The 24,126-nt window shown below is 36.2% G+C and overlaps 1 protein-coding gene across 1 annotated transcript in view; it reads left to right on the forward strand.

Moving 5' to 3' along the window:
* RAB21 (RAB21, member RAS oncogene family) overlaps positions 1-14,538 on the forward strand; it is a 34,387-nt gene extending 19,849 nt beyond the window's left edge. The window contains exons 4-7 of the mRNA XM_061415521.1: positions 776-839; positions 7,078-7,132; positions 7,961-8,049; positions 10,806-14,538. Of these exons, the coding sequence (XP_061271505.1) occupies positions 776-839; positions 7,078-7,132; positions 7,961-8,049; positions 10,806-10,948 (351 nt within the window). The 3' untranslated portion in view covers positions 10,949-14,538. The remainder of the gene's footprint in view (positions 1-775; positions 840-7,077; positions 7,133-7,960; positions 8,050-10,805) is intronic.
* The last annotated feature ends 9,588 nt before the right edge of the window (positions 14,539-24,126 follow it).

Consider the following 24,126-nt stretch of genomic DNA (forward strand, 5'->3'; position numbering starts at 1 on the left):
GGCGCTGAGTCTAGTTGGTGGGAGGCCAGGGGTGGCACTGAACAGCATTCACTGCATAGGACAGCCCCTCCTGGCAGAGGACTGTCGAGGACAAAATACTAGTGATGCTGAGGGTGAAGAAACTTACCACATACCAACGAATAAAACTTTATTTTGCTCTTTTTCTACTCCTGTATGTTTTGTTCTTCCTTTAAATGTGTGTCATGGAAGCTCCTGTGCCCTCTATTTTGGAACCAACTGGGGTATAAAAGACTTTTAATTAAGCTCGTGTATGTGTGTATTTTTTAGTGTTTTTTTTTTTTTTTGGTCGCATCATGTGGCTTGTAGGATCTTAGTTACCTGACCAGAGATTGAACCCTGGCCCTGAGCAGTAAAGCACTGAGTTCTAGCCACTAGGGAATTCCCAAGCCCATACGTTCTTCAATGTGATTTTATACAAACATCTACTATCAGAGGCTGGTGTTGACATGCTTTTGCTCTGGTGAACAGCTTTGCTTAGATTTGTGGATGACTTATGAACATTTGTAATTAGAGATGCTTCTCTTTATACTTATATGTAGATGGAGACAGAGATCTTTCCATTGGGGCGGGGGGTGTGTGTGTGTGTGTGTGATTTGCAGTATAAATGATCCTATATAGTGAATCATTCCTAATAACTAAATATATGGACCATTAGACAGAATTTTGAGGTATTTTTACAACATTGCATTTTGGTGTATTGTAATTGTAGTCATTGTAACAGGATTTGTTTTAACATTTACGCTTGTATACACAGGTTAAAAACTGGGTGAAAGAATTACGGAAAATGTTGGGAAATGAAATCTGTTTATGTATAGTAGGTAAGTGCCATTAATTTTTAAAAATGTCCTTTGTTTCTTTAAAACTTTATTAAAGAATAGTACATGAATAATTTTCATTTTAAAGTTACATGAGAAAAGAAGAATGGTATTTTAGTATTTAATATTTTAGAGTCATTTAGAATTTGAAAGGGGTCTTTCAGGAGATTGAAACATCTATAATTCAAGGAATGCCCTTGGGGAGCAGCTGGGAAACCCTGAACATGTAGGGCTTTGAGTCTCCCAGCCTTGCTTCAACTTGACCTTTAGTTTTTCATCATAAGATTATTTTAGAAAATAAGAGAGTTTGGCAACTACAATATAATTAAAATCAGTGACTTAAGCTGTGTTTTTGTCATATTGTTGTTGTTCAGTCGCTAAGTTGTGTCTGACTCTTTGCAACCCCATGGATTGCAGCAGGCTCTTCTGTCCTTCACTATCTCCCAGAGTTTGCTCAAATTCATGTCCATTAAATGGGTGATGCTATCTAATCATCTCATTCTCTGCCACTCCCTTCTCCTTTTGCCTTCAGTCTTTCCCAGCATCAGGGGCTTTGCCAGTGGGTCGGCTCTTCACTCAGTTGGCCAAAGTATTGGAGTGTCAGCTTCAGCATCAGTCCTTCCAATGAATATTCAGGGTTGATTTCTTTTAGGATTGACTAGTTTGATTTTCTTGCTTGCTATCCAAGGGGCTCTCAAAAGTCTTGAAGAGCACAAGTCAAAAGCATCAATTGTTCAGCAGTCAGCCTTCTTTATGGTCCAACTCACATCCGTACATGACTACTGGAAAAAGCATAGCTTTGATTACAGAGATCTTTGTCAGCAAATTGATGTCACTACTTTTTAATACCCTGTCTAGGTTTGTCATTGTTTACCTTCCAAGGAACAAGCGTCTTTTTATTTCATGGTGGCAGTCACTATCTACAGTGATTTTGGAGCCCAAGAAAAGAAAATCTGTCAGTGTTTCCACTTTTTCCCCATCTATTTGCCATGAAGTGATGGGGCCAGATGCTATGATTTTAGTTTTTTGAATGTTGAGTTTTAAAGCAACTTTTTCACTCTTTTTCACCCTAATCAAGAGGTTCTTTAGTTCCTCTTCACTTTTTGCCATTAGAGGGGTATCATCTGCATATCTGAGGTTGTTGATATTTCCCCCAGCAATCTTGATTCTAGCTTGTGCTTCATTCAGCCTGGCATTTTGCATGATTTACTCTGCATATAAGTTAAATAAGTAGGGTGACAGAATACAGCCTTGTCGTACTCCTTTTCCAATTTGGAACCAGTCTGTTGTTCCATGTCCCGCTCTAACTGTTGCTTCTTGACCAGCAAACAGGTTTCTCAGGACATGGGTAAGGTGTTCTGGTATTCCCATCTCTCTAAGAATTTTCCAGTTTCTTTTGATCCACCCAGTCAAAAGCTTTAGCATAGTCAATGAAGCAGAAGTAGATGTTTTTCTGGAACTTCCTTGCTTTCTGCATCATTCAACAGATGTTTTCAGTTTGATCTCTGGTTTCCTCTGCCTCTTCGAGACCCACCTTGTACACCTGGAAGTGATCGGTTCCCGAACTGTTGAAGCCTCTCTTGAAGGATTTTGAGCATTACCTTACTAGCATGTGAAATGAGTGCAATTGTGCGGTAGTTTGAACATTCTTTGGCATTGCCTTTCTTTGGGATTGGAATGAAAACTGACCTTTTCCAGTCCTATGGCCACTGCTGGATTTTCCAAATTTACTGACATACCGAGTGCAGCAGTTTAACAGCATCATCTATTAGGATTTTAAATAGCTAAGCTGGAATTCCGTCACCTCCACTAGCTTTGCTCATAGTCATGCTTCTGAGGCCGACTTGACTTAACACTCCAGGATGTCCAGTTCTAGTTATCTGGGTCATTAAGACCTTTTTTGTACAGTTTTTGTTTGTATTCTTGCCACCTATTCTTAGTCTCTTCTGCTTCTGTTAGGTCTTTACCATCTCTGTCCTTTTTCGTGCCCATCCTCTTATGAGATGTTTCCTTGATAGCCCCAGTTTTCTTGAAGTGATCTCTAGTCTTTCCTATTCTGTTGTTTTCCTCTATTTCTTTGCATTGTTCATTTAAGAAGGCCTTCTTATCTCTCCTTGCTATTCTGTGGAACTCTGCATTCAGTTGGGTTTATCTTTCCTTTTCTTCCTTGCCTTTTGCTTCTCTTCTTTCCTCGGCTATTTGTAAAGCCTCTTCAGACAACCTCTTTGCCTTCTTGCATTTCTTTTTCTTTGGGATGATTTTGGTTACTGGTTCCTGTACAGTGTTACAAACCTACATCCATAGTTCTTCAGACATTCTGTCTACCAGATCTAATCCCTTGAATCTATTTTTATTACTTTTAACTATACATATTTTTGAGTTAAGGACTCCCAAGGTGACTTTTGACTCCAAAGATGAAAGTAGACCATGATTCACTAGAGTGGAGGAATATTCTTAATGGGTAAAGTAAAAGAACTCAAAAACTCTTTCTTGGACTTCTGGATTTCTCTTGGTTCCTTTTTTCTTTAGATTATTCTAAGATTGCATATGCTTTTTAGCAGTCATGTCAGCTTAATTTGTCTTTTACATAGATTATAGTTAACAAAAATCAGAATTCCATTTTTATAAGTATTGCTCTTCTGTTAGGCTTTTCCTGTCTTCCTGCATAACTGTTATATAAACCTAAGTGTAAGAATTTCAACTTGCCACGTGTTTCTGAATGTTTATGTTTGACAAATTTATATTACTAGCTTTTTCGTGTTAAATTAGATAACTTAACCTTCTTGGTCCTTATCTAAACCACTGATAATGTGTACATCAGGAATAGAGAACTCCATACTTCGCTAGTAGAGACTTTTCCCTCTAGTTTTAGTTAATCCATTGATCAGCACTCTTGGCTGTGTTTGTTCTATTTAATAGAATATTTTGTTAATAGTCCTCAACATTTGTATGTTTGTTAAACATATATTTATTAATAATTACTTACCACTTATTGAGTGCCAGGTACTGTTGTAAGAACTACACCCTTATTATTTCATTTAAGCCTCCTGACAGCACTGCAAGAAGGTATTGTTGCCATTGCCATTTTACGCGTGAGGAAATGGACCTAGAGAGCGTGACACTTCCCAGACTACATAGTACTTAGAGATAGGCCTGGGATTTTAATTCAGGCCTGTCTGCTGCTTCAGGCCCATATCCTTAACCAACAGTATGTATTACTTGCTGCTATGTACCAGGCTTTGAGAGTAATACAGTGAATAAGTTAAACAATAGATACGGTACTTGTCCCGGAGCTTATCATGTGGGGTGAGAGAGAAAAACAGGCTGTTACTGTATATTATGGTAAAAGCTGTGAAGGGGTAAGAGGAGGGTGCTGGGATAACACAAAAGGAAACCTAACTAAATTGGGGGGTGGGGTGGGTAAAGGATTTCCTAAGCCAATCAGGATTGTGATAAGAAGTGTGTTAATTATCATGAGCTTTAAGTCTCTCGTAACTGTATTGATCATTCACTTGATCATTCACTGTGATGGATATGGCTGATTTTAATAACTACTCTCCATTGCATGTGTACTATTTACTAGGCCTTTTACATTATATTTTATTTTACATAAACCTCAGAAAGTTTATTAGCTACATTTGTACAAAGTGAGACTAAGAGGGGTGAAGTAATATGCCCCAAATCGTATAGTTTTGAAATGAGCCAGAAGTTAAAGCAAATTTTATCAGATTTAAAAGTTTCCACTACGCCACATTCCATCCAGTCTAAGCAAAATAAAGTTCGCTTTATTGCTGTTAGCCATCTGCTCTTAGCAATGGGTGTATCCCTTCCATGTTGTTTATTAAAATAGGTATTTTTAAAGAAGAAAAAGTTTTTAGTGTTCTTAGCAGGATAGGTTTTTCCTCTCCAGTGGCTTCAGCCCTCAGAAAATATACAGTACTTTCAAGTAGGTGCTTATTTTGGTGGTTATTCTTGTTTTCAGGCGTTTTAAGCCTATTGGAAAGGTCCCAATGAGGCCACAGAGTAGTATTAAAACAGAAGTGAAGTGAAGTCGCTTAGTCGTGTCTGACTCTTTGTGACCCCATGGACTGTAGCCTGTCAGGCTCCTCTGTTCATGGGATTCTCCAGGCAAGAATACTGGAGTGGGTTGCCATTTCCTTCTCTAGGGGATCTTCCTGACCCAGGGATCGAACCTGGGTCTCCAGCACTGCAAACAGACTCTCTATCATCTGAGCTATCAGGGAAATAAGCCTCAAAACTGCCAGCTTTAGCTCTCTTGCCTTCAAAAGAACATAGGAGCTACAAAGGTCTTGAATTTTGGGAAGGTATCAGTCACTGACAGGCAGTTTTGTGACTTAGTCTGTGCTGTTAATCCATCATGAGCACTTAACTGTTCAAAGAAACAGTAGTTATTTAGTAGAAGGATTTTTTTTTGTTTAAAATATTAATTATGTTATTAAAATAGTTAGCAGTTTTAATAGTAACAGATTTTAGGGAATTCCCTGGTGGCCCAGTGTTTAGGACTTGGCGCTTTGCCTGCTGCGGCCCGGGTTCAGTCTCTGGCTGGGTAACCAAGATACTGCAAGCCACGGTGGTGAGGCAGAAAATTTAAAAAGTGAATAACTGGCTTTATTAAAGTTGGTTAAGTTTAAAATGTTACTAAATAATAAAGCAGTGTCTCAGTTTTCCCCGAATATTCATTTGAGGCAATAAGGTGATTGTCCACTTTCCCTATCCTCATTTTTAAAAAGTAGATGTTAGTAATTCTGGCAGATTTTGAAAAAAAAAATAGAGACATTTAAGCTCTATCAAACCAACTCAGAGGGCTTTCATTAATTTCAACAAAAGTCTCCTTTTTCGATAGGAGACTGTTTACTTTTTTACTGTGGCAGAATCTTGTTCCTGTTTGTTGGCACCATCTGCCACTAGGTGGTGCTTTTTGCATTCTTCATGGCATAGAACAACTTACCCTGCTGGTGACTGTTGGATATATTGGCTGTAATATTTAGCTGATTAAAAATTTTATTGACAGAATAATGTGGGAGACCAGAACTAATATGTGTTTTCTTGCTGAGGTAGACTGATAACTGTTCAAAGAAGGAAGAGCTCAGTACTGAATTTGTTAGGACCTTCTGAGCTTTAGCATATCTGCTTCCCTCTCAGCCTTAGGCTAACCGTGTCAGATGGTGCTTGAGGCTGCACATAATTAGGGGCTCAGATTATTTGAGGTCTTCTATATACAGAATCTCTGGGCTTGTACCTCTCAGTTCTAAGCATTGCATCTTTCACTGGGAGCTTAGTTCAATGCTTTATCTGAAATTGTCTTCCTGATGCTCTAAAGTTCCAAGAAAAAAATGACCTTATTTACAGGATTTCCCTATTTACCTCTATAGGTCATAATAGAAGAAATGAAAATATTTTTTTAACGTGTCCTTTCTTAGTGTATTTCCCCCTTTCCTGTTATTTCCCTTGCCTTTAGCACTCAGTCCAGCCTTCTTACCTTCATCTCTAGGCTGTATATAATAAGGAATCTGCATTTTGAAGTTTCTTCACTTTTATTCTGGTTGCTTTGTAGCATAATTTGAGTTTGGTTCCATTGATTAAGGAAAGCCGAACTTATTTTCAGTAATTTAAAATCCGAATGGTGTCCATATACTAAGTTCTCTGATGTTTTTAAAACAAACAATACAGTTTCTTCCCTTGCACTGATGAAGTACTTCAAAAGCCATACGTTTTAATGCTTTCTTTAATCAGTTCATATCATACAGAGAACCAAAATATTCTTAGGATCCAAAAGGCTAGCCTAATATATTTTCATGAGCAATAAGGTGGCCTTGTTTAACTACTGAGCATCTCTGAGTTGATTGGGGACCACTTAGACTTGGATAAAAATCATAGATTTTTCCTTAGAGTTCCCTAGTAAATCCTAATCCCGTTTATAGTCTAAATCAAAAAGAATGCTCATCTCTTTGGGCGAGGTCTTTTCTCTCTGAGGCCGCAGCTTCAGGAGGGATATGCATTGAGCCATCTGAGGGAGGTTGAGGCATTCACCTTGACAGTCATGATCAGCCGTCATATCATAGGAGTTCACTTGATAGTTTCAAGACACTTGAGAAGTCTGGTGGGGATTTGCATTATTTTTCTAGGGGATTAAAATAGAATTTGTATATTTAGAATTACCTTAATTTCATTATAAAAAATGAATCAATGTTAAACACTGGCATTTACTTTTTCCAATTAGGTAATAAAGTAGACTTGGAGAAGGAGAGACATGTTTCCATTCAAGAAGCAGAATCGTAAGTGTTGTCTTTCTCTTCCTTCCATCAGTCACTCTCTGTAAGAAGTCTTCATCCTTGCACAGTGTTCTTTACCATTTCGTTATTACTCAAACCTTTTAATATAGATTGAGCTATTGGATTCAATGAAGTGTGTTTACATTGGCAGTTTCTGGACTTTTTGTGACATTTAAAGATATTTCACTTATAATTCTCTTTCTACTACTACTACTACTATGTCGCTTCAGTCGTGTCCGACTCTGTGCGACCCCATAGACGGCAGCCCACCAGGCTCCCCCATCCCTGGGATTCTCCAGGCAAGAATACTGGAGTGGGTTGCTATTTCCTTCTCCAGTGCATGAAAGTGAAAAGTGGAAGTGAAGTCGCTCAGTCATGTCTGACTCTTCGCGACCCCATGGACTGCAGCCTACCAGGCTCCTCCGCCCATGGGATTTTCCAGGCAAGAGTACTGGAGTGGGGTGCCATCGCCTTCTCTGAATTCTCTTTCTGATTTCAGTAAAAAGTGTAAAAGTGATGCAAAAGGAAACTGCCATGGCCAAATAGCGAGTCACAAAAACTAAAATATTTGGGTTGCAAATTAATTTATAAAAATTTCAAGTCTTGCAATATATTCTTATTTAAAAGTTGGTTCAAAAAAATAAATAAATAAAAGTTGGTTCAATATATAGAGATACTAACCAGGATATAATTTTAATTTCACTAAACCTGGGTTAATCAGTAATAAGTCACCAAAAGTGCTACTGTAAAAAAAAAAGTTCAAATAGCAGTTGTGGCAAAAACTTGAAACATTTTTTTACAGCAATTTCTGATGTCACTTTTCTTTTTAAGGTATGCAGAATCTGTGGGAGCAAAACATTATCACACTTCAGCCAAACAGAACAAAGGAATTGAGGAACTCTTTCTTGATCTTTGTAAAAGTAGGTGTATGAATGTGTGGTGTTTGCTAAATATATATTAAAATAAATGCAATACCATTAAAAATAAAAATGGAAGGGGAATATACAGAATAAAAAAGATTTAAGAGATGTAACAGCATGCTGCAGTGGATGGACCTTATTTGTATCCTAATTTGACAAACTAGTGAAAAAGAACATTTGTGAAATGATTGGGACTATATGAATACTCACTGGATATTGATGATCTTAAGAAATATTGTGAATTTTGTTAGGCATGATTATGGTGTTGTGATTATGCCTAAAAATTCTTTTTTAAGTTTTTATCTTTAGAAATCATAATTTATGAATGAAATTTATGTATCTGGCACATAAATTTGATTTAAAAATAATGGTAGCGATGATTGCCAAGTATGGATGAAAGTGTGTGATGGACGTATAGATTTTCATTATGTTTTTCTTCTATGTATGTTTGTGCTTTTTCTTATTAAAAAAAAGAGAAAGGAAAATGTTTATCATATACAACCTGAAAGTCATTTCTCATATCACCAATAGAACACATACTATACTTAGGAAAACCCCAGTCTGTAGAATAATGGGTTGAGATGATTTTGTCAAATTACATTCCTTGAAATCACAGACTCTTTAGAAAACATGATGAAATGATGGCTTTCTCTCTAGAAAAATGTACATGTACACAAACTTTGGAGTAAGTATCAGTTTTATGTAAACCTGAAGATCGTTCGTAGTTCACCTGGGAGAGTAATTCTCCAAATGTAGTCCCCTAATCAGCACCATTAGCATCATTTGAGAATGTGTTAGAAGTGCAAGTTCTTGGGCCTTACCCCAAACCTACTGAATCGAAATTCTAGAAGGTGGTTCCCCAAATCTGTGTTTTAATCATTCCTCATGATTCTGATTTATACTAAAATTTGAGAACCACTGCTGTACATATCAGTCACTAGGAGATCTTGTTAAAATTGTAATTTGATAAAGTTGGTCTCATGTAGGCCTGAACTTCTGTTTTCTAACCAGACACCCAAGGTTTAATGATACTAGTCCTCAGACCATACTTTGAGTACTCAGGTTCTAGATCAGTGGCTTGTAAATGTTATATATCACATCTTTATATAAAAAGATTGAGTATTCTCCATATGTTATTTTAAAATTATAGAACATGTACAAGTGCTTATTTTGTATATTGTAAAACATATTAAAAAAATAGAAATTTTGAAAGGTTGGGGGAAACTGTTTTCTAATTTCATCTCAATGAATTGTCCCATATACCTCAATTTGGAAACCATTGTTTAAGATCAGTCTCTGGACCCAAGTTTAGAACGCTTATTCTGTTCTAAGGACTCTCTTTTCTCTGCTCATCTTTTCAGATATGTATTTTGCGACTATTTACTCCTAGTCTGTGTCTTATAGTCTCATTTTTCTTAACTGTTTCTCAAAGAGCAAAAGATCTAAATTTTAATGAGGTATGATTTATCAGTTTTTCTTTATGAGTCATTTTTTGTGTGTCTTACATGAGAAATCTTTGCTAACTCAAAGTCATAAAGATTTTCTTCTACAGAGATTGCCTCCTATTCCCCCCCCTTTTTTTTTCTTAAATCAGTTAGTTTATTTTTGGCCATGCTGGGTCTTCACTGCTGTATGGGCTTTTCTTCGGTTGCAGAGAGCGGGGGCTACTCTAGCTGTGCTCTGCGGGCTTCCCACGGCAGTGGCTCCCGCGTGTGGAGCACCGGCTCGGGCCTGCAGGCTGCAGTAGTTGTGGCTCCCAGGCTTTATGGAGCACAGGCGCGATAGTTGTGCTGTGTGGGCTTAGTTGCTCTGAGTCATGTAGGATCCTCCTGGATCAGGGATTGATCTCCTGCATTGGGATCTACTTCTTTACCAGTGAGCCACCAGGGAAGCCCCTCCTGCTATGTTTTCTTCTAGACATTTTGTTTTACATTTAGATCTGAAATTATGGTGGGAGATACAGATTGAACTTTCAATTTTTACATGTAAATGTCCAATTCTAGTACTGTTTCTTGAAAAGATGATTCTGTTTTCATTCAGTAAACTTGGCGCTTGTTAAAAATCAAGTGACCGTATGTATGGGAGTCTGTTTCTGGACCTGTTCTGTTTATCTCTGTATTTCTTCTTTCACCAGTATCTCATTGTTATCATTAGAGCAACTTTCTATTGTATCTTTAAACCAGATAGTGTGAGTCCTCCAGCTTTCTTCTTCCGCCTTCATCCTAAACTCTTTGGTTCTTTTAAATGTTATTTGCTTAAAAGTTTCACATTACTTGAAAAATAATCTTGTACCCTAAATATCGCTTGTACTTGGAACAATTTGACCTTCTTTGACATATTTTGAAGGCGGGAAGAGGGGACGACAGAGGATGAGATGGTTGGATGGCATCACCAACTCAATGGAAGTGAATTTGAGTAAACTCTGGGAGTTGGTGATGGATGGGGAGGCCTGGTGTGCTGCAGTCCATGGGGTTGCAAAGAGTCAGACACGACTAGGCGACTGAACTGAACTGACATATTTCTAAGTATACTTGGAAAATCTTAAGGATGACACTTGTATATAGTCATTTGTTCAGATCAAAAACTTGTTTTCTCTGGTGATGTCACTGTGGCTGTGATGCAGCTGGACAAATACTTTGCTATTACTTAGTTTCCTTGTTGGTTGAAAGTCTGCTATCATGATGGTAAATGGAAATTAGAGAAACAGAAGGCTCAGGTTGTGGTCCTAAATGATTTCTGCTTTCTCCCTCTCTTAGGAATGATAGAAACTGCACAAGTGGATGAGAGGGCAAAAGGCAATGGCTCCAGTCAGCCAGGAGCTGCAAGGCGAGGTGTACAGATTATTGATGATGAACCTCAAGCCCAGAGCGTTGGCGGAGGGTGCTGTTCTTCTGGATAACTGTTCACCCCTAAGAAAGTAAAAAAAACAAACTGTGGATCATTGCCCTCAACATGAAGACTGCCATATTCCAAGTCACATTATTTTACCGATGGAGTTACGGAATTAACAGTATTTTAAATTACGTTTATAACTGCAGAGACCTTAAGTGCTAAACTTAGTGGAGTTTGTGACCAGAGAATTGGCATTTTCTACAAATGTTAACAAAGCAATTACCAATGGCCTTTTTACATATTTTTTTCTTTAATAAGAAATAATATGCATGTAGAAAAGACCTACTTAAAGGCTTCATTTATATTCTTTTAAATCAAATCTTTATTTAATAACTTATATATGTTGTTGGAATGGTATACATTTTTGCAGTCCTTTGTATTTTGTGGTAGTTTGAATTGTATCCCTTCTAAACAGCAAACTGTCTTTTGTTTTCTTCTTTTGTTTTTTTTTTTTAATTAGCAGATACCTGAAGTACTATTTTTGCAGGGTTTGCACAGGCCCCTAACTGTCTACTACACTTTGATATAATCTATATACATCCTGTATGCTGAGGTGGTAAAATACAATGTAAATTACATATTAAATATTTTATCTGCTTTTACAAGTGCAAGGTGCAAAAATATATACAATAGTCTCATTGATGACTGTAAAGTGAATTAACATTTGGTGATAATGCCTAAGCTTTTTGACTCTGATATAAAGATCATAGCTCCCCTTCACTTCTGTCTTAACTTAAAAGCGGTGTGTTTAAATTTTCTCATATACTTTACTTGAATTATTGCTGTTGTCATGTTTTTTGCCTCTAAATCCATCTGATGATTAATTGAGCAACAGCATTTGCCTTTGGGTTTTGGGTTGTTTTGTTCTTTCTGGGGTTTGTTTTTTGGGGGACAGGGATAAAAGAGATGACTTCTGCCGTTTTTGCTGTAGAGTGGTTACCTTAGAAGTATTTGAGTGGAGCATGCTGAGTTTCACTTATGCAAAGCTTTAGTTTTCTCTTACGCTTTATATGAAATGGATTCACTGGTATGAGAAGAGAGGAAGAACTTCCAGATAGTAGCCACTCACCAAGACTCTTTTACACAGCAGCATGTTAGTGGTAGTTTCTGCTCCGGAGGCAGCACTTCTGGATCCTTCCTAAGCAAATTGTATTTGTTCATTGCTTGCCAGAGATGAACAGAGAAAGTTTTGTTTCATTTTGTAAGCGCTATCCTTCTGAGTCTCTTTGAAGGGAAACATTTCATGTAATGTAGTTATAGTGAACACTGGAAAGATTTATTATAAAATTATATTCTTGTATACTTTGTAAATGAGTCTCACTAGGTTTTTTTTTTTTTTCCTTAAGCATAAGTCTAAACTTAAATTTGTTAATTTTAATAGAATCCGGCACAGGAAGAACACAAATTGTGTAAATTAACATAAATTGTTCTTGTTCTAATATATATATTTTTCCATTTCTGTCATGCTTGGAAAACTAGTAAATGATATGTCTAAGATAAAATGGAATGGTCCCTGGATTTACTTCTTACAAGAAGCAGTAGTATACAATACAATTATTAGCTTGAACAGTTAAGAGAATATAAAGAAGTTATAGTTAAAAAAAAATAATTTTCCCAAATGGGTTAAAGTTGAATGAATTGCCATCTTAATGTTATGATATTGCAATTTTAACTTAGTATTAAGTATTCTATAAGTCTGCATTTTTACCCTCTTTAATTGTTGTCTCTGTCAAACTCAACACACTGCTTCTCTGTTGTGTGTGTTTAGGGAGGGTGGGTGGAAAGAGTTGCCTGAAAGATAAGCTAAAATTGTCTTCTTTTATGGGATGATCGTACTCTGTGTAGTTTCTTGGTTTCCTGGAGGGAGGCAGGGGAGATTCTGAGTACAGATACTAGAACAAATAGTTTTTGCCTTCCTGGTTTTTTTGTTTATAGAGAAAGCCTTGTTGTAGATGTAGATGGGAAATAAGCTCCTCTCCATTGGAGTGAAGTATGTTTTTAAAACTAATTAGAGATGAAATTGAGGTTTATTTTAAAAAGTAAAATCAAAAGTCATAATTGGAGAGTTGGACTCTTTGATTTTCCACCCTATATTAATGATATAAAGTCCAGATAGAAACCTCTTCTCCAGAGTTGCCAGATAATTATTGGTGAGGTACAACCACTCTCTCTGTTTCTTTCTTTACTCTTCCTTGGTTTCTGTGCATCTTCCTTAACATCAAGCATTTCATTATTTTTTTCACCTGTAATTTAAACTAATTCAGTAGCAACAATAGATAATATGGTATACCTGACCTTGCTCCAAAGCTCAAAAGTTTTAGGTAGGAATAGACTGAAAGGGTAGTGAAACAGGACAAATCAGTTGCAGCGTGTAATCAAAGGAAAGATAAAAAAATTATAAACAAAGGCTAAGAAAATTTTTCTGGTACTTACTTTACCTCCCTAATACGTCTTTTGTGTTCCTGTCCTTACAATTGTGCTACTAGGAAGAAGACACAAATTATCATGTTGTGTATTAAAAGTAGTAGGTAGGTAGAACCAATATATTTTTCAACTAATAAGTGTATTCTCTTGGTATATATAAATTAAAAGTTGGTTTAAGATAGACATTAAAAGGGTATCCAAATATTTAAAGTATACAATCATAGTTTCTGTAATGACAATGGATATTCTGCTTGTTTTGCATTGTGATTATAGAGGAAGATTATTGTTTTTAAAAATACACATTTCACAATTTGGGGGTAAACAGTAATCTGAAAAGCAATAAGCATCACATTATCATATAAAATATCTGAATTTCTTTGGTTCTGGGGATAGCTTCTGAAAATAGCCTAAAGCTATGGCTATAACAGCTAAATTAAAATCTTTTGAAAAATATTAGCTTGTATATTATTAGTAATTACTTTTTATTTGGCATTAAAATAAAAGCAGAATATTTCATTTTTAGATTTTCAGTGAGAAAAGAAATAGAGAAGGAAGGTAGTAAGAAGTAGAATGAAAATCAGGTAGATAGGAAATTCTACACCCTGACAATTTTAAAAATCATTTAAAAAATTACAGTACTTTTAAGAAATAGTTTCTAAATAAGGCAAATTATGCATTGTGCCACATATTTAGAACATTAAAAATGAGTTGTTATACTGTTTTATTTCTTTTAATCCATAATTTGCAATTTTCTGTATTACAAATGCTACCAGGGGTCTTAGATCATCGATCTTATATTAACTTCAGATGATATAACTTACATTCTGGAAGGGTTTGATCATGCCTTTGACTTTTGAAATTTACCTTTTGACTTCTGTTTGCCATTATAGTTTTTTAAAGTAGATACTTTAAAAGCATCTAAAAGTATATATATCTAAAAGATACATGTTTTTTAAAGTAGATACAGTGTGACAAAGAGGGTATACTTAATTTGTGACCATTTAAAATGTGCAGATCCTCTAAAAAATGGGGTAGATAGTAATGACCAGCAAGAACCTTACAATAATTTCTAAAGATACAGAAACTAAATAGATCCTTAAGTGTTCTTTTCTAAATTATAAATTGCATTACCTAGATTTTAATAATTAAAAGCTGGGATTCATTGAACTTGTACATTTACTTGATTTCATAATAGTCATTGATTCTAGTAAGCTGCTGTTCTGTAATATTTTATCAGCTAAAACAGTAAGAATATATTTGGTGTTATGGGCTAAAATTCATGCTACACATATGTCTGACTTTGATAGCTTTTCCCTTTTCAAGAAAACTATAATTTTCAGCAAACTTTCATGTAAGTATTTTAGTATTAATCACATGTAATGAAAAAATATAGAAATACTCTTAAAGGTTTACAATTTTAAGCAAAAATGCTTTGCTTCTAAACAAATACCACTTTGGCAGATCTTTAGCACTGCTTGGGCTATGTGGGATTTATATATAATCTCTATTCTAAGGAAGCTGAGTGTGCTTTTAGGTATTAACCTTTCTACTGCAGCATTTTTTCTGCAGTAAATAATGAACATGGCATGGTACATGGAACACCCAGAAAGAATCTTATTCTTAAAGCATCTTGTCCTCTCCAAAATACTGCACGTATTTCCAGGTGCATTGGATTAAAGCCAAAAAGGATGAGCCCACCTACTTAAATGATCTTTGTTGTCATGGTATCGGTTCTCTCTGAGTTTGGTACTTCCTGGCAACTGAAGCATTTCTTCATTATCAAATACTCAAGAAAAAGCTTATGTGATTTCCTTAAATTTGATCTTGTGTGGAGCAATGAGAGAAAGGTGTGGGATAGCAGGGGTAAAGGATGATGATGATGAAAAACAGACAACAGTGGTATTTAGTAAACTATACCTTTAGTGGTGGGTTTCTCTGGGGGCTCAGTGGTGAACAATCCGCCTGCCAGTGCAGGCGATGTGGATTTGATTTCTGGGTCAGGAAGATCCCCTTGAGAAGGAAATGGCAACCCACTCCAGTATTCTTGCCTGGGAAATGCAATGGACAGAGGAGCCTAGCCTGCTGTAGTCCATGAGCTCACAAAGAGTCGGACACGACTTAGTGACTAAACAACTCAACAATCTTTAGTGGTAGCAAGCTGTTTTAAGGAAACCATCGTATGAAGTACTTCGTAGAAGTATAAAAGTTCCTCGTTTTTTATTTAATTACATATGACTATATTCTAGGAAAAAAATTAAAAATACAGATATTGTAAAAGTGCCACTGGGATACCCTCTCCAAAATGGAAACTGTTAACTGTTGCTCTAGAGTGTATACTCTTCAATCACCTTTTCTTTATGCATTTATATACATATATGTTTACCTGTAGAAATACATAATTTTGTGCATTTAAAATTTTTACATATTGTGTCTTACTATGCATATGTTTTGCAACTTGCTTTTTTTCCTACCAAAATGTCTAGGAGATTTTACGTCAATATATACAGATTTTCATTTTCTTCCAATCTTTTTGGGTATATTTTGCCTTTTTATATAACTTCTGGCTGTCCATAAAACCTTCTCCAGGGACCTTCCTGGCAGTCCGATGATTAGGATTCCTCAATCTCAATGCAGGGGGCACATGTTAGGTCACTGGTGTAGTCAGGGAACTGGGATCCCACATGCCACATGGCCTAAAAGAAAACAAAAAAAAATCTTCCCCATAGGAATCTGGCCAATTATGTGGATTTCATTAGAATCATATAATTTAAATGCAAGGCAGGATTTAACTTAGAGTCGGGGTCTCTCTTAAGCGTGTGAATCAAGAAATTAGACATCTGCCTACAATTCATTTGAAGTATTACTTTTGGCCTACTGTTGACTGACTAGTACATAAAATTCAGGAGTTAACTTTAGCAGATTTTTCTTATATTCAGAATAAGTTTTTATTTGAGGAAAGAAGGAAAAAAGGGAAGGTATCAGTTCAGTCACTTAGTCATGTCCGACTCTCTGCAACCCCATGAACTTTATTCAGAATAAGCTTTTATTTAAGGAAAGAAGGAAAAAAGGGAAGGTATAATTGGTAGGAAAAAGAGGACAAACTAAAACGAGTCTTTATACAGCTTTGAGCGTTACATAACACAAGACTTCATGCTACCAAAAATTGAAAACTTGGTTAATTTGTGCCATTAATACAGAATGAAAAATGAAAATCTTTCTTCAGGTCTTCCCCTCCCCAACCATCCCTCTTTAGAGGTAACTGTTGTTAACAACTTGGTATGTGTCTCTATCTAATATATAAATGTTTTAGTTTATTTTTGGCCTTTATAAATGTTCAGTTCCCTGAAAGCAGTTTGTTGTTGGGTTGCTAAGTCGTGTCTGACTCTGTGACCCCATAAACTGCAGCACATCAGGCTTCCCTGCCCTTCACTGTCTCCCAGAGTTCACTGAAACGTCTGTCCATTGACTCAGTGATGCCATCCAACCATCTCATTCTGTCACCCCCTTCTACAGTCCATGGGGTCCCAAAGAGTTGGACACGATTGAAACCGTTAGTTGCTGAATCGAAAGCAATTTCTACCCTATGTCAAATTCTGCCCTCAATCAATGACCAACTTTGCAAGAACAAATCAGAATCATACCTTTTAAAAGAAAGTTAAATCAGTGATGACAGTTCTTGAACTAGAAGTTAAGTACCTGACTCTGAAGATGTTGTACATTTCCTTTAGGAGTAACTAGCATTCTGGGGAGAAGGCAGTGGCAACCCACTCCAGTACTCTTGCCTAGAAAATCCCATGGATGGAGGAGCCTGGTAGGCTGCAATCCATGGGGTTGCAAAGAGTCAGACACGACTGAGCGACTTCACTTTCACTTTTCACTTTCATGCATTGGAGAAGGAAATGGCAACCCACTCCAGTGTTCTTGCCTGGAGAATCCCAGGGACGGGGGAACCTGGTGGGCTGCCATCTCTGGGGTCGCACAGAGTCGGACACGACTGAAGCAACTTAGCAGCAGCAGCAGCATTCTGGGGAGAAGGAAATGGCAACCCGCTCCAGTACTCTTGCCTGGAAAATCCCATGGACGGAGGAGCCTGGTGGGCTGCAATCCATGGGGTCGTGAAGAGTTGGGCACGACTGAGCAACTTCACTTTTCACTTTCATGCATTGGAGAAGGAAATGCAACCCACTCCAGTGTTCTTGCCTGGAGAATCCCAGGGACGGGGGAGCCTGGTGGGCTGCCATCTACGGGGTCGCACAGAGTCGGACACGACTGAAGTGACTTAGCAGCAGCAGCATTCTGGGGAAGTCCATAAAATTATTGGTTTTGCCCCCTATGGAAATAGGGCTGGGAAGAAGGGGTGAGGGAGTCCAAAGTCCTTGATACCAGTGTAACTTGGCATATTTTCCCGCTTCCCGCTTGGGAAGCATTGTAATGTCCCCAACAATTACTTTATGAGTATTTCTCTGCACTGTTAATGTTATAGCTAAGCGTATGTACTGAGAAATATGTGTACTCCAGAACAACAGATTTATTCATATTTGACTTTTAATGAAAACAATTCAGACAGCAAGTTAAGCACAAGTTTACATGGTTTTGTTAATTGTTTCCATATGGTATTTTTAAAAATTTAAACATGTTCTCTGTTCATCATGACTATCAATTTCATTCATTCATTGAGTGCCCAGAGCAGGCACACGGGAACCAGACTTTATAGTTAGAGCTTGGAGATGGGGAACTGATTACCATTGCCCACAGTCTAGGATATAAATGGTTTATTTGTGGATATGAGATCAACCAAGCACATGCTAACATTCTGTTTGATCACATAGATAGGTACTGGTCAAACTTGTGAGGTGCAGTAATGAGAATGACAGTAGTTGAAGTTGAGAAGTGAATTTGCAGTAAAGCTGAACAGAATTTTGGGTCTTGCAAACAGTACATTTTCTAGCCAGATTAAAATAGAATACGTTTTCTAGCCTTAAGTGGCAATTAAGTCCTCAAGTTCTTATTACTTTTCCAAATTTTGTGGTAGCACTGAAGAAACAGATGTCTTTTGCTTGTTTACACAGCTTTTTTCTTTAATCTTGAAAAAAATGTATTTAAAAAAGCAGTTTTCTTTGCCTTTGACAGATGTTCCCTGTTGTCAGTAATCCAGGACACAGTCCATTCCCGAGTGACAGTAAACCCCTTTGGGGAGGGTAGCGTGCTGACGTGTATTCTTTCTTCTGGCTGTGTTGGGTCTTCACTGCTGCGCATGGTACTCTAGTTGTGCACAGGCTGCTCATCACAGGGGCTTCTCTTGGTGTGGAGCACGGGTTCTAAGGGGCATGGACTGCAGCAGTTGTGGCTCAGGCTCTAAAGTGCTGGCTCAGTAGCTGTGGTGCACAGGCTTAGTTGTTCTGTGGCATGTGGGATCATCCTGGGCCAGGGATCAAACCTGTGTCCCCTGCGATGGCTGGCAGATTCTTGACCACCGGGGAACTCCGTAACATCTATTTCTAAAGGCACTTTCCAATTTAGGAGTATGGGTTGCCTTTTTCCTTCCTGAAATTGAAGATACAGGCCAGAAAGACAGCTTCATGAATACCAGGATTTCCTAATACTCTTTCCAGTGCCTTTTAAGAATATTTTTGATACTGCAGTGTGTTATTAAAGTTATCTATGTCTCTTCTTGATCCTCTTGGGTAGAAAACAAAGTCAATTCATTGACTTGTTTTTAAGAAAAACTATTCCAAAAAAAAAGAAAAACTGTTCCATGAACCAGTTATCAAGAAGTAACTTCATCTTCATTAATTCATCTCCACTAGTTCACAAAACGTGAATACTTTTAATAATCTAGTGACAGCTCTTCAAAACGTAAGAAGCCTGTAAAGGAAAAACTATATCATAAGAACAAGAGGCTTTGAGACTTCTGGCTATCTCCTGGGTAACAAAGTTATTCCTCTTATCCAAATACTATGCAATATAAGCTCCTCGCTCCCCATTTTGAGTCCCATGTTGGTATTATGAAACCTGAAAACGTACTTTAGCTGAAGAAGTGGCATTTAGTATTTCCTCCCTGTCAAAGATCAACAGTAGTGGCACAAGAAATTTATTTATTAAGGATATAATCCAGGATGAACTTTATTGAAAATTGCCAGGTATAGCATTGTTCATTTACTGAGAACTTAATCTTCAGTAGGTTGCCTTGAGGTTGTCATGTGACAGTTCTAGTTCCTCAGCATTTGATTCGCTGCTTTGCTAGAACTACAGCTGTGCCTCTTCCAATAAAAAATTTAAAAATTATTAACTGGATATAGAATTATTTACAAAATAATCACCATACATGAGCAGTTCTCATCTATGAAAGGTTTAACAAAATATGACTAATATATGGGGGCAGAAAGGGGGAATTATCTTAAATACAGAACTAAGAGCTAAAGTTCAAGAGTTGTGTTGATCAAGAGCTTCATTCAATCTGGTAAGTGAGTTGTCTTTTTCTATGAACAGTCAATCTAGGAATATAGGTGAGTTTAATTAGAGAAATAAAATTTGGCAAGATTTGTGATTCAGAGTATTAAAAGTCAAGAATACAAAAATAGCCACTTCAAAACATACCATCAAAGAATCAGAATATTTGTGGCAGTGCTAAAAAAGGAAGGAAGAAACTCTAAGCTAAGCTCTGTTTTTTTTCTTTTTCAAGAAAAAAAAGCTTGCATTTAATAATGATAGAGACATTTGAGTATGTCCCTCGCCTAATAATAACTTCTACTAACAATATTTAAAGTCAGTTTTAATATTAGGGAAGACTGAGATAAGTTCTGTGACCTTTAGTTAGTAAGATTAACTAATACCTTAGTCAGCTCTTCCCTGCCCCCCAATTACAGTCTTTCGCCATGATAAATTACACAGAAGCTTCCAGCTACTTGGCATTTCTGCAATGAATTCCCAAATTTTTCATATGCCACAAGTTCTGCTAATGCTGTCCTTGAATTTCCTGACCAGTTTTGCTCTCTTGTTTTTTTGGTGGTGGTGGTGATGGCAGGGTCTTTTTGAAGCTGATTATGGCACTGCCTGTTATCTTTTGGAAACACTTGAACTAGAGAACTTTTACCATGTCTCACCATTTTTGCCCTAATATTAAAAACTGGGTGGAAGTTAGTATCCCCAAATTCTTAATTTCTAATAGAAAAATATTTTTTTTAATGTTTTTAGCTTCTTCAGTATTTCAAGGTGATTTAGCTGCTGTTTCCTGGTTACTTTGCAGTTAAAAATGCACATGCCAGTTACTTATAATTCAGTACATTTTAATGGGATATTCAAAGCAGATCACTACACTTACTATATTAACTGAATTTTTATGCTATTTTAATGTACACACCAAGAAATACTAAAAGGAAAGTTTGCATGTACCTGATAGGCGCCCCCCTCCCCCCCCCCATCCCAACTGAGAATTAAACAGTGAATGGACAGGAAAAGAGGCAGAAGGTAAAATAAACGAGTCATAGTCTCAGGTTGTCATTTACACTGATTAGCCTTGTAGATGGACATTTATCTACAGGCATACCTTGTTTTAGTGAGCTTTTGCTTTATTGCACAAAGAAGATTTTTGTTTTTACACAAATTGGAGGTTCCTGGCGACCCTGTGTTGAAGTCTATCAGCATCATTTTTCTAAGAGCATTTGCTTACTTTGTGTCTGTTTCACATTTTGGTAATTCTTATTTCAAGCTTTTTCAGTATTATATTTGTTACAATGATTTGAGATCAGTGATCTTTGTTAACTATTGGCAATTTTTTGGTGTATTTTAAAATTATTCTGTACTTTTTTTTTTTAGACATATGCTATTGCTCACTTAATAGTATGGAGTAAAAAGTTTTATATGCACTGGGAAACCAAAAAGTTTGTATGACTCACTTTATTGCCATATTTGCTTTATTTTGATGGTCTGGAATGGGACCTGCAATATCTCTGAGGTATGCCTGTATTTATCTAAATAAGAAATAATGAAAACTAATTGCACTTATATTATTTGAATGTTGTGGTCGGGATTCATATCTTGAGCTTATGAACGCATTGGTTAGATCTCCAAATCTCAATTGCCTACCTTTAATGGTCTTTGATAGTAATCTTAGAATACTAGCACATTTGAAAATTTATGCCTCAGTTTTTAGGAGTTGGGAGTGTGAAATATATACAGTCAATATAAGATCTAAGGGATATTAGTCTACTATAAAATACAAGGAAGAATCAATTATTGAAGAAGTGAAAGAACCTCATCATGAGGTTTGAGAAGAGCCTTAGAGTTAAGCTGAGGGATAGTATCTTATGACCCTGTGAGGAAAATCTACAAATATTTATTCATTTTGGCTGGGCAGTGTTTTTTTGGTTCGTTTCTTTTATTTTTAAAGTTTATTTATTGAAGTATAGTTGATTTACAATATGGTGTTAGTTTTAGGTGTATAATAAAGTGATTCAATTATATATATATATATACACACATGTATTTAATCTTATGTTTCTTTCCTGGATGTGTGTTTTTATCTATAGTAGCATTTGAGCTACTTAAAATATTAAACATATGGAAACTGCTTTATATATTTTTTGGTTGGGCAGTTTTCAGAGCTGCTTTTTGGGAGTTGGGGAGTTCCCTAGTGTCTAGTGGTTAGGATTCTGGGCTTTCACTTCTGTGCCCAGGTTCAGTCCCTGGCGGAGGAACTGAGATCCCACAAGTCATGTGGCATGCCCTCCAAACCCCCTTCCCCCACCAAAAAGCTGCTTTTTGTCTATACTTTCTTGAATTTTCATCTTATTTCACTGTATCATACAATTATTGCTACTTTACTTCACCTAATGAAAATTTTAATTTGGAAGTTAGAATTTTTAACCACATTTGAAAATGCTTTGGGGAAGGAACATTTGCTTTATCATGTGAAATTCTGATTTTGTATAGTATTTTTAAGAAGGACACATGACTGATTTATTCTTCTGATATGCAGGTAACTGGTATACTTTGGAAATATTTTAATAAGATCTCTAACTATAAAGTAAGAAGACTGATTTTCTTGTATATAGAATTTAATCTTCTGTTTTGTGCATGTAAACATCTTTGGTTTAGATCTATGTGATATTAAGCTTTAATGACCATTTCCCCCATCATGTTATACCTAATGTGTATAGCTGTTACATGAAATCATACATACCTTTAGGAAAACTATTATGGACAATGAATGAATATTATCAAGGATGTTTAAGCAAAACTGAAACTAAAATTTTTACTTTTTGTCTGCAATTTCATATGTAAATCCAAGAAAAAATCTTATAAGCTGAAAGGCCTATTTTATTGCAAAGTATATATGTGACATTTTATTTAAAAAGTTATTGTGGTAGGAGAAGGGAATTAGATTCCATGAATGGGTAGAACTGATAAATTTCTTTTTAGAAGGAAATCAGTTTTGGTTTCATTTGTGGGTGAAACCTGGAAAAAGAGATATGAGTGAATCACTGAGACAGATTCAGAATTTAGCAGGCACTTCATGTTTTTGTTTTCATAATAAAGAACCATAAACCGTTCTATGCAGAGAATTTCACTGGTGCTCTGAAAGGTGTACAAATGCAGTACTATAATTTGTGTCCTCAAAGAACTTAAAAATCTAGGGGAAAATTATGTAACAGATGTGAGGGCATTCAGAGACATTAAAAATGGAGGAGGAAGTAAATTTATAGAAGATAGGAAAAGGCTTCAGAGAGTCAACTGAAAGGAGTATGCTAAAACTAATGAAGTCACTGGGTATAAAATTAGTCACAGAAAGTAAAAGCTTTCAATTAAACAAATAATAGGCAGTTCACAGGTATAATTGAAGAAAAGTCCCCTTTTAAATGCCTAGGAATAAACAGTATGCAAGACTACAAAAAGACCATGTTTTTTCTGAAAAGAAAGTTCAAGCACATGAAAAAGCATATCGTATTCTTGGATAGGAAGACTTAAAATCATTCATGCCAGTTCTTTTGTAAATTATTCTATAATCTTAATGTAACCCCAAGAAAACTGTCAGGATTTTCTAAAACTAGAAAGCTGATTCCAGACTTCCCATGAAAAGGAAGCAAGACTAGTCAATAAGACTCTGAGCAATGAGGGCAGACTAGTCTTACAGGATTTTAAACTAGAGAGCACTAATAATTAGAAGAATTTGGCACTGGCATATGGCTACTCAGATGTTTAGAAGAGAATAGAAGGGTAAGAAACAGACCCAAATATGGTAATTTAGCACAAGGCAAAGATGACATTTCATTTCAGTGGGGGAGAATATGGTTTAACTCATTAAAGATATTAGGACATCTGATAGCTATTTGGAGGATAAATAGTTGGATTCGTATCTCATATTATACCAAAATAAAACCCAGTTTTAAATGTAAAACTGAAATGTTTAAAGTACCTGAAGAAATCATGAGGAAATTTTAAACGATTTTAGTGTGGTGAAGGCTTTTCTAAATTTGATATAAAAAGATAGATTTTCACTATAAATTTATAACTGATAAATCATACACTATATAAAATAAATTCTTCATGGCAGAACCCACTGTAAAGAAAAATGACAAATGTACAAAAAAATCTGCAAATCATGTCATGCTTTGCTTAATATATAAAGAACTCCTATAATTCAATAAGAAAATGTTCACCAGTCCAAAAGAAAAAAGATCCAAACTGTAAACAGTTTTCACAGAAAGGGATATGAATGACTTAAACTGGAAAAAAAAAGTTCAGCTTCACTATTAAGAGAAA

The sequence above is a fragment of the Bos javanicus genome, chromosome 5, assembly GCF_032452875.1.
Source record: "Bos javanicus breed banteng chromosome 5, ARS-OSU_banteng_1.0, whole genome shotgun sequence".
Taxonomy (NCBI): Eukaryota; Metazoa; Chordata; class Mammalia; order Artiodactyla; family Bovidae; genus Bos; species Bos javanicus.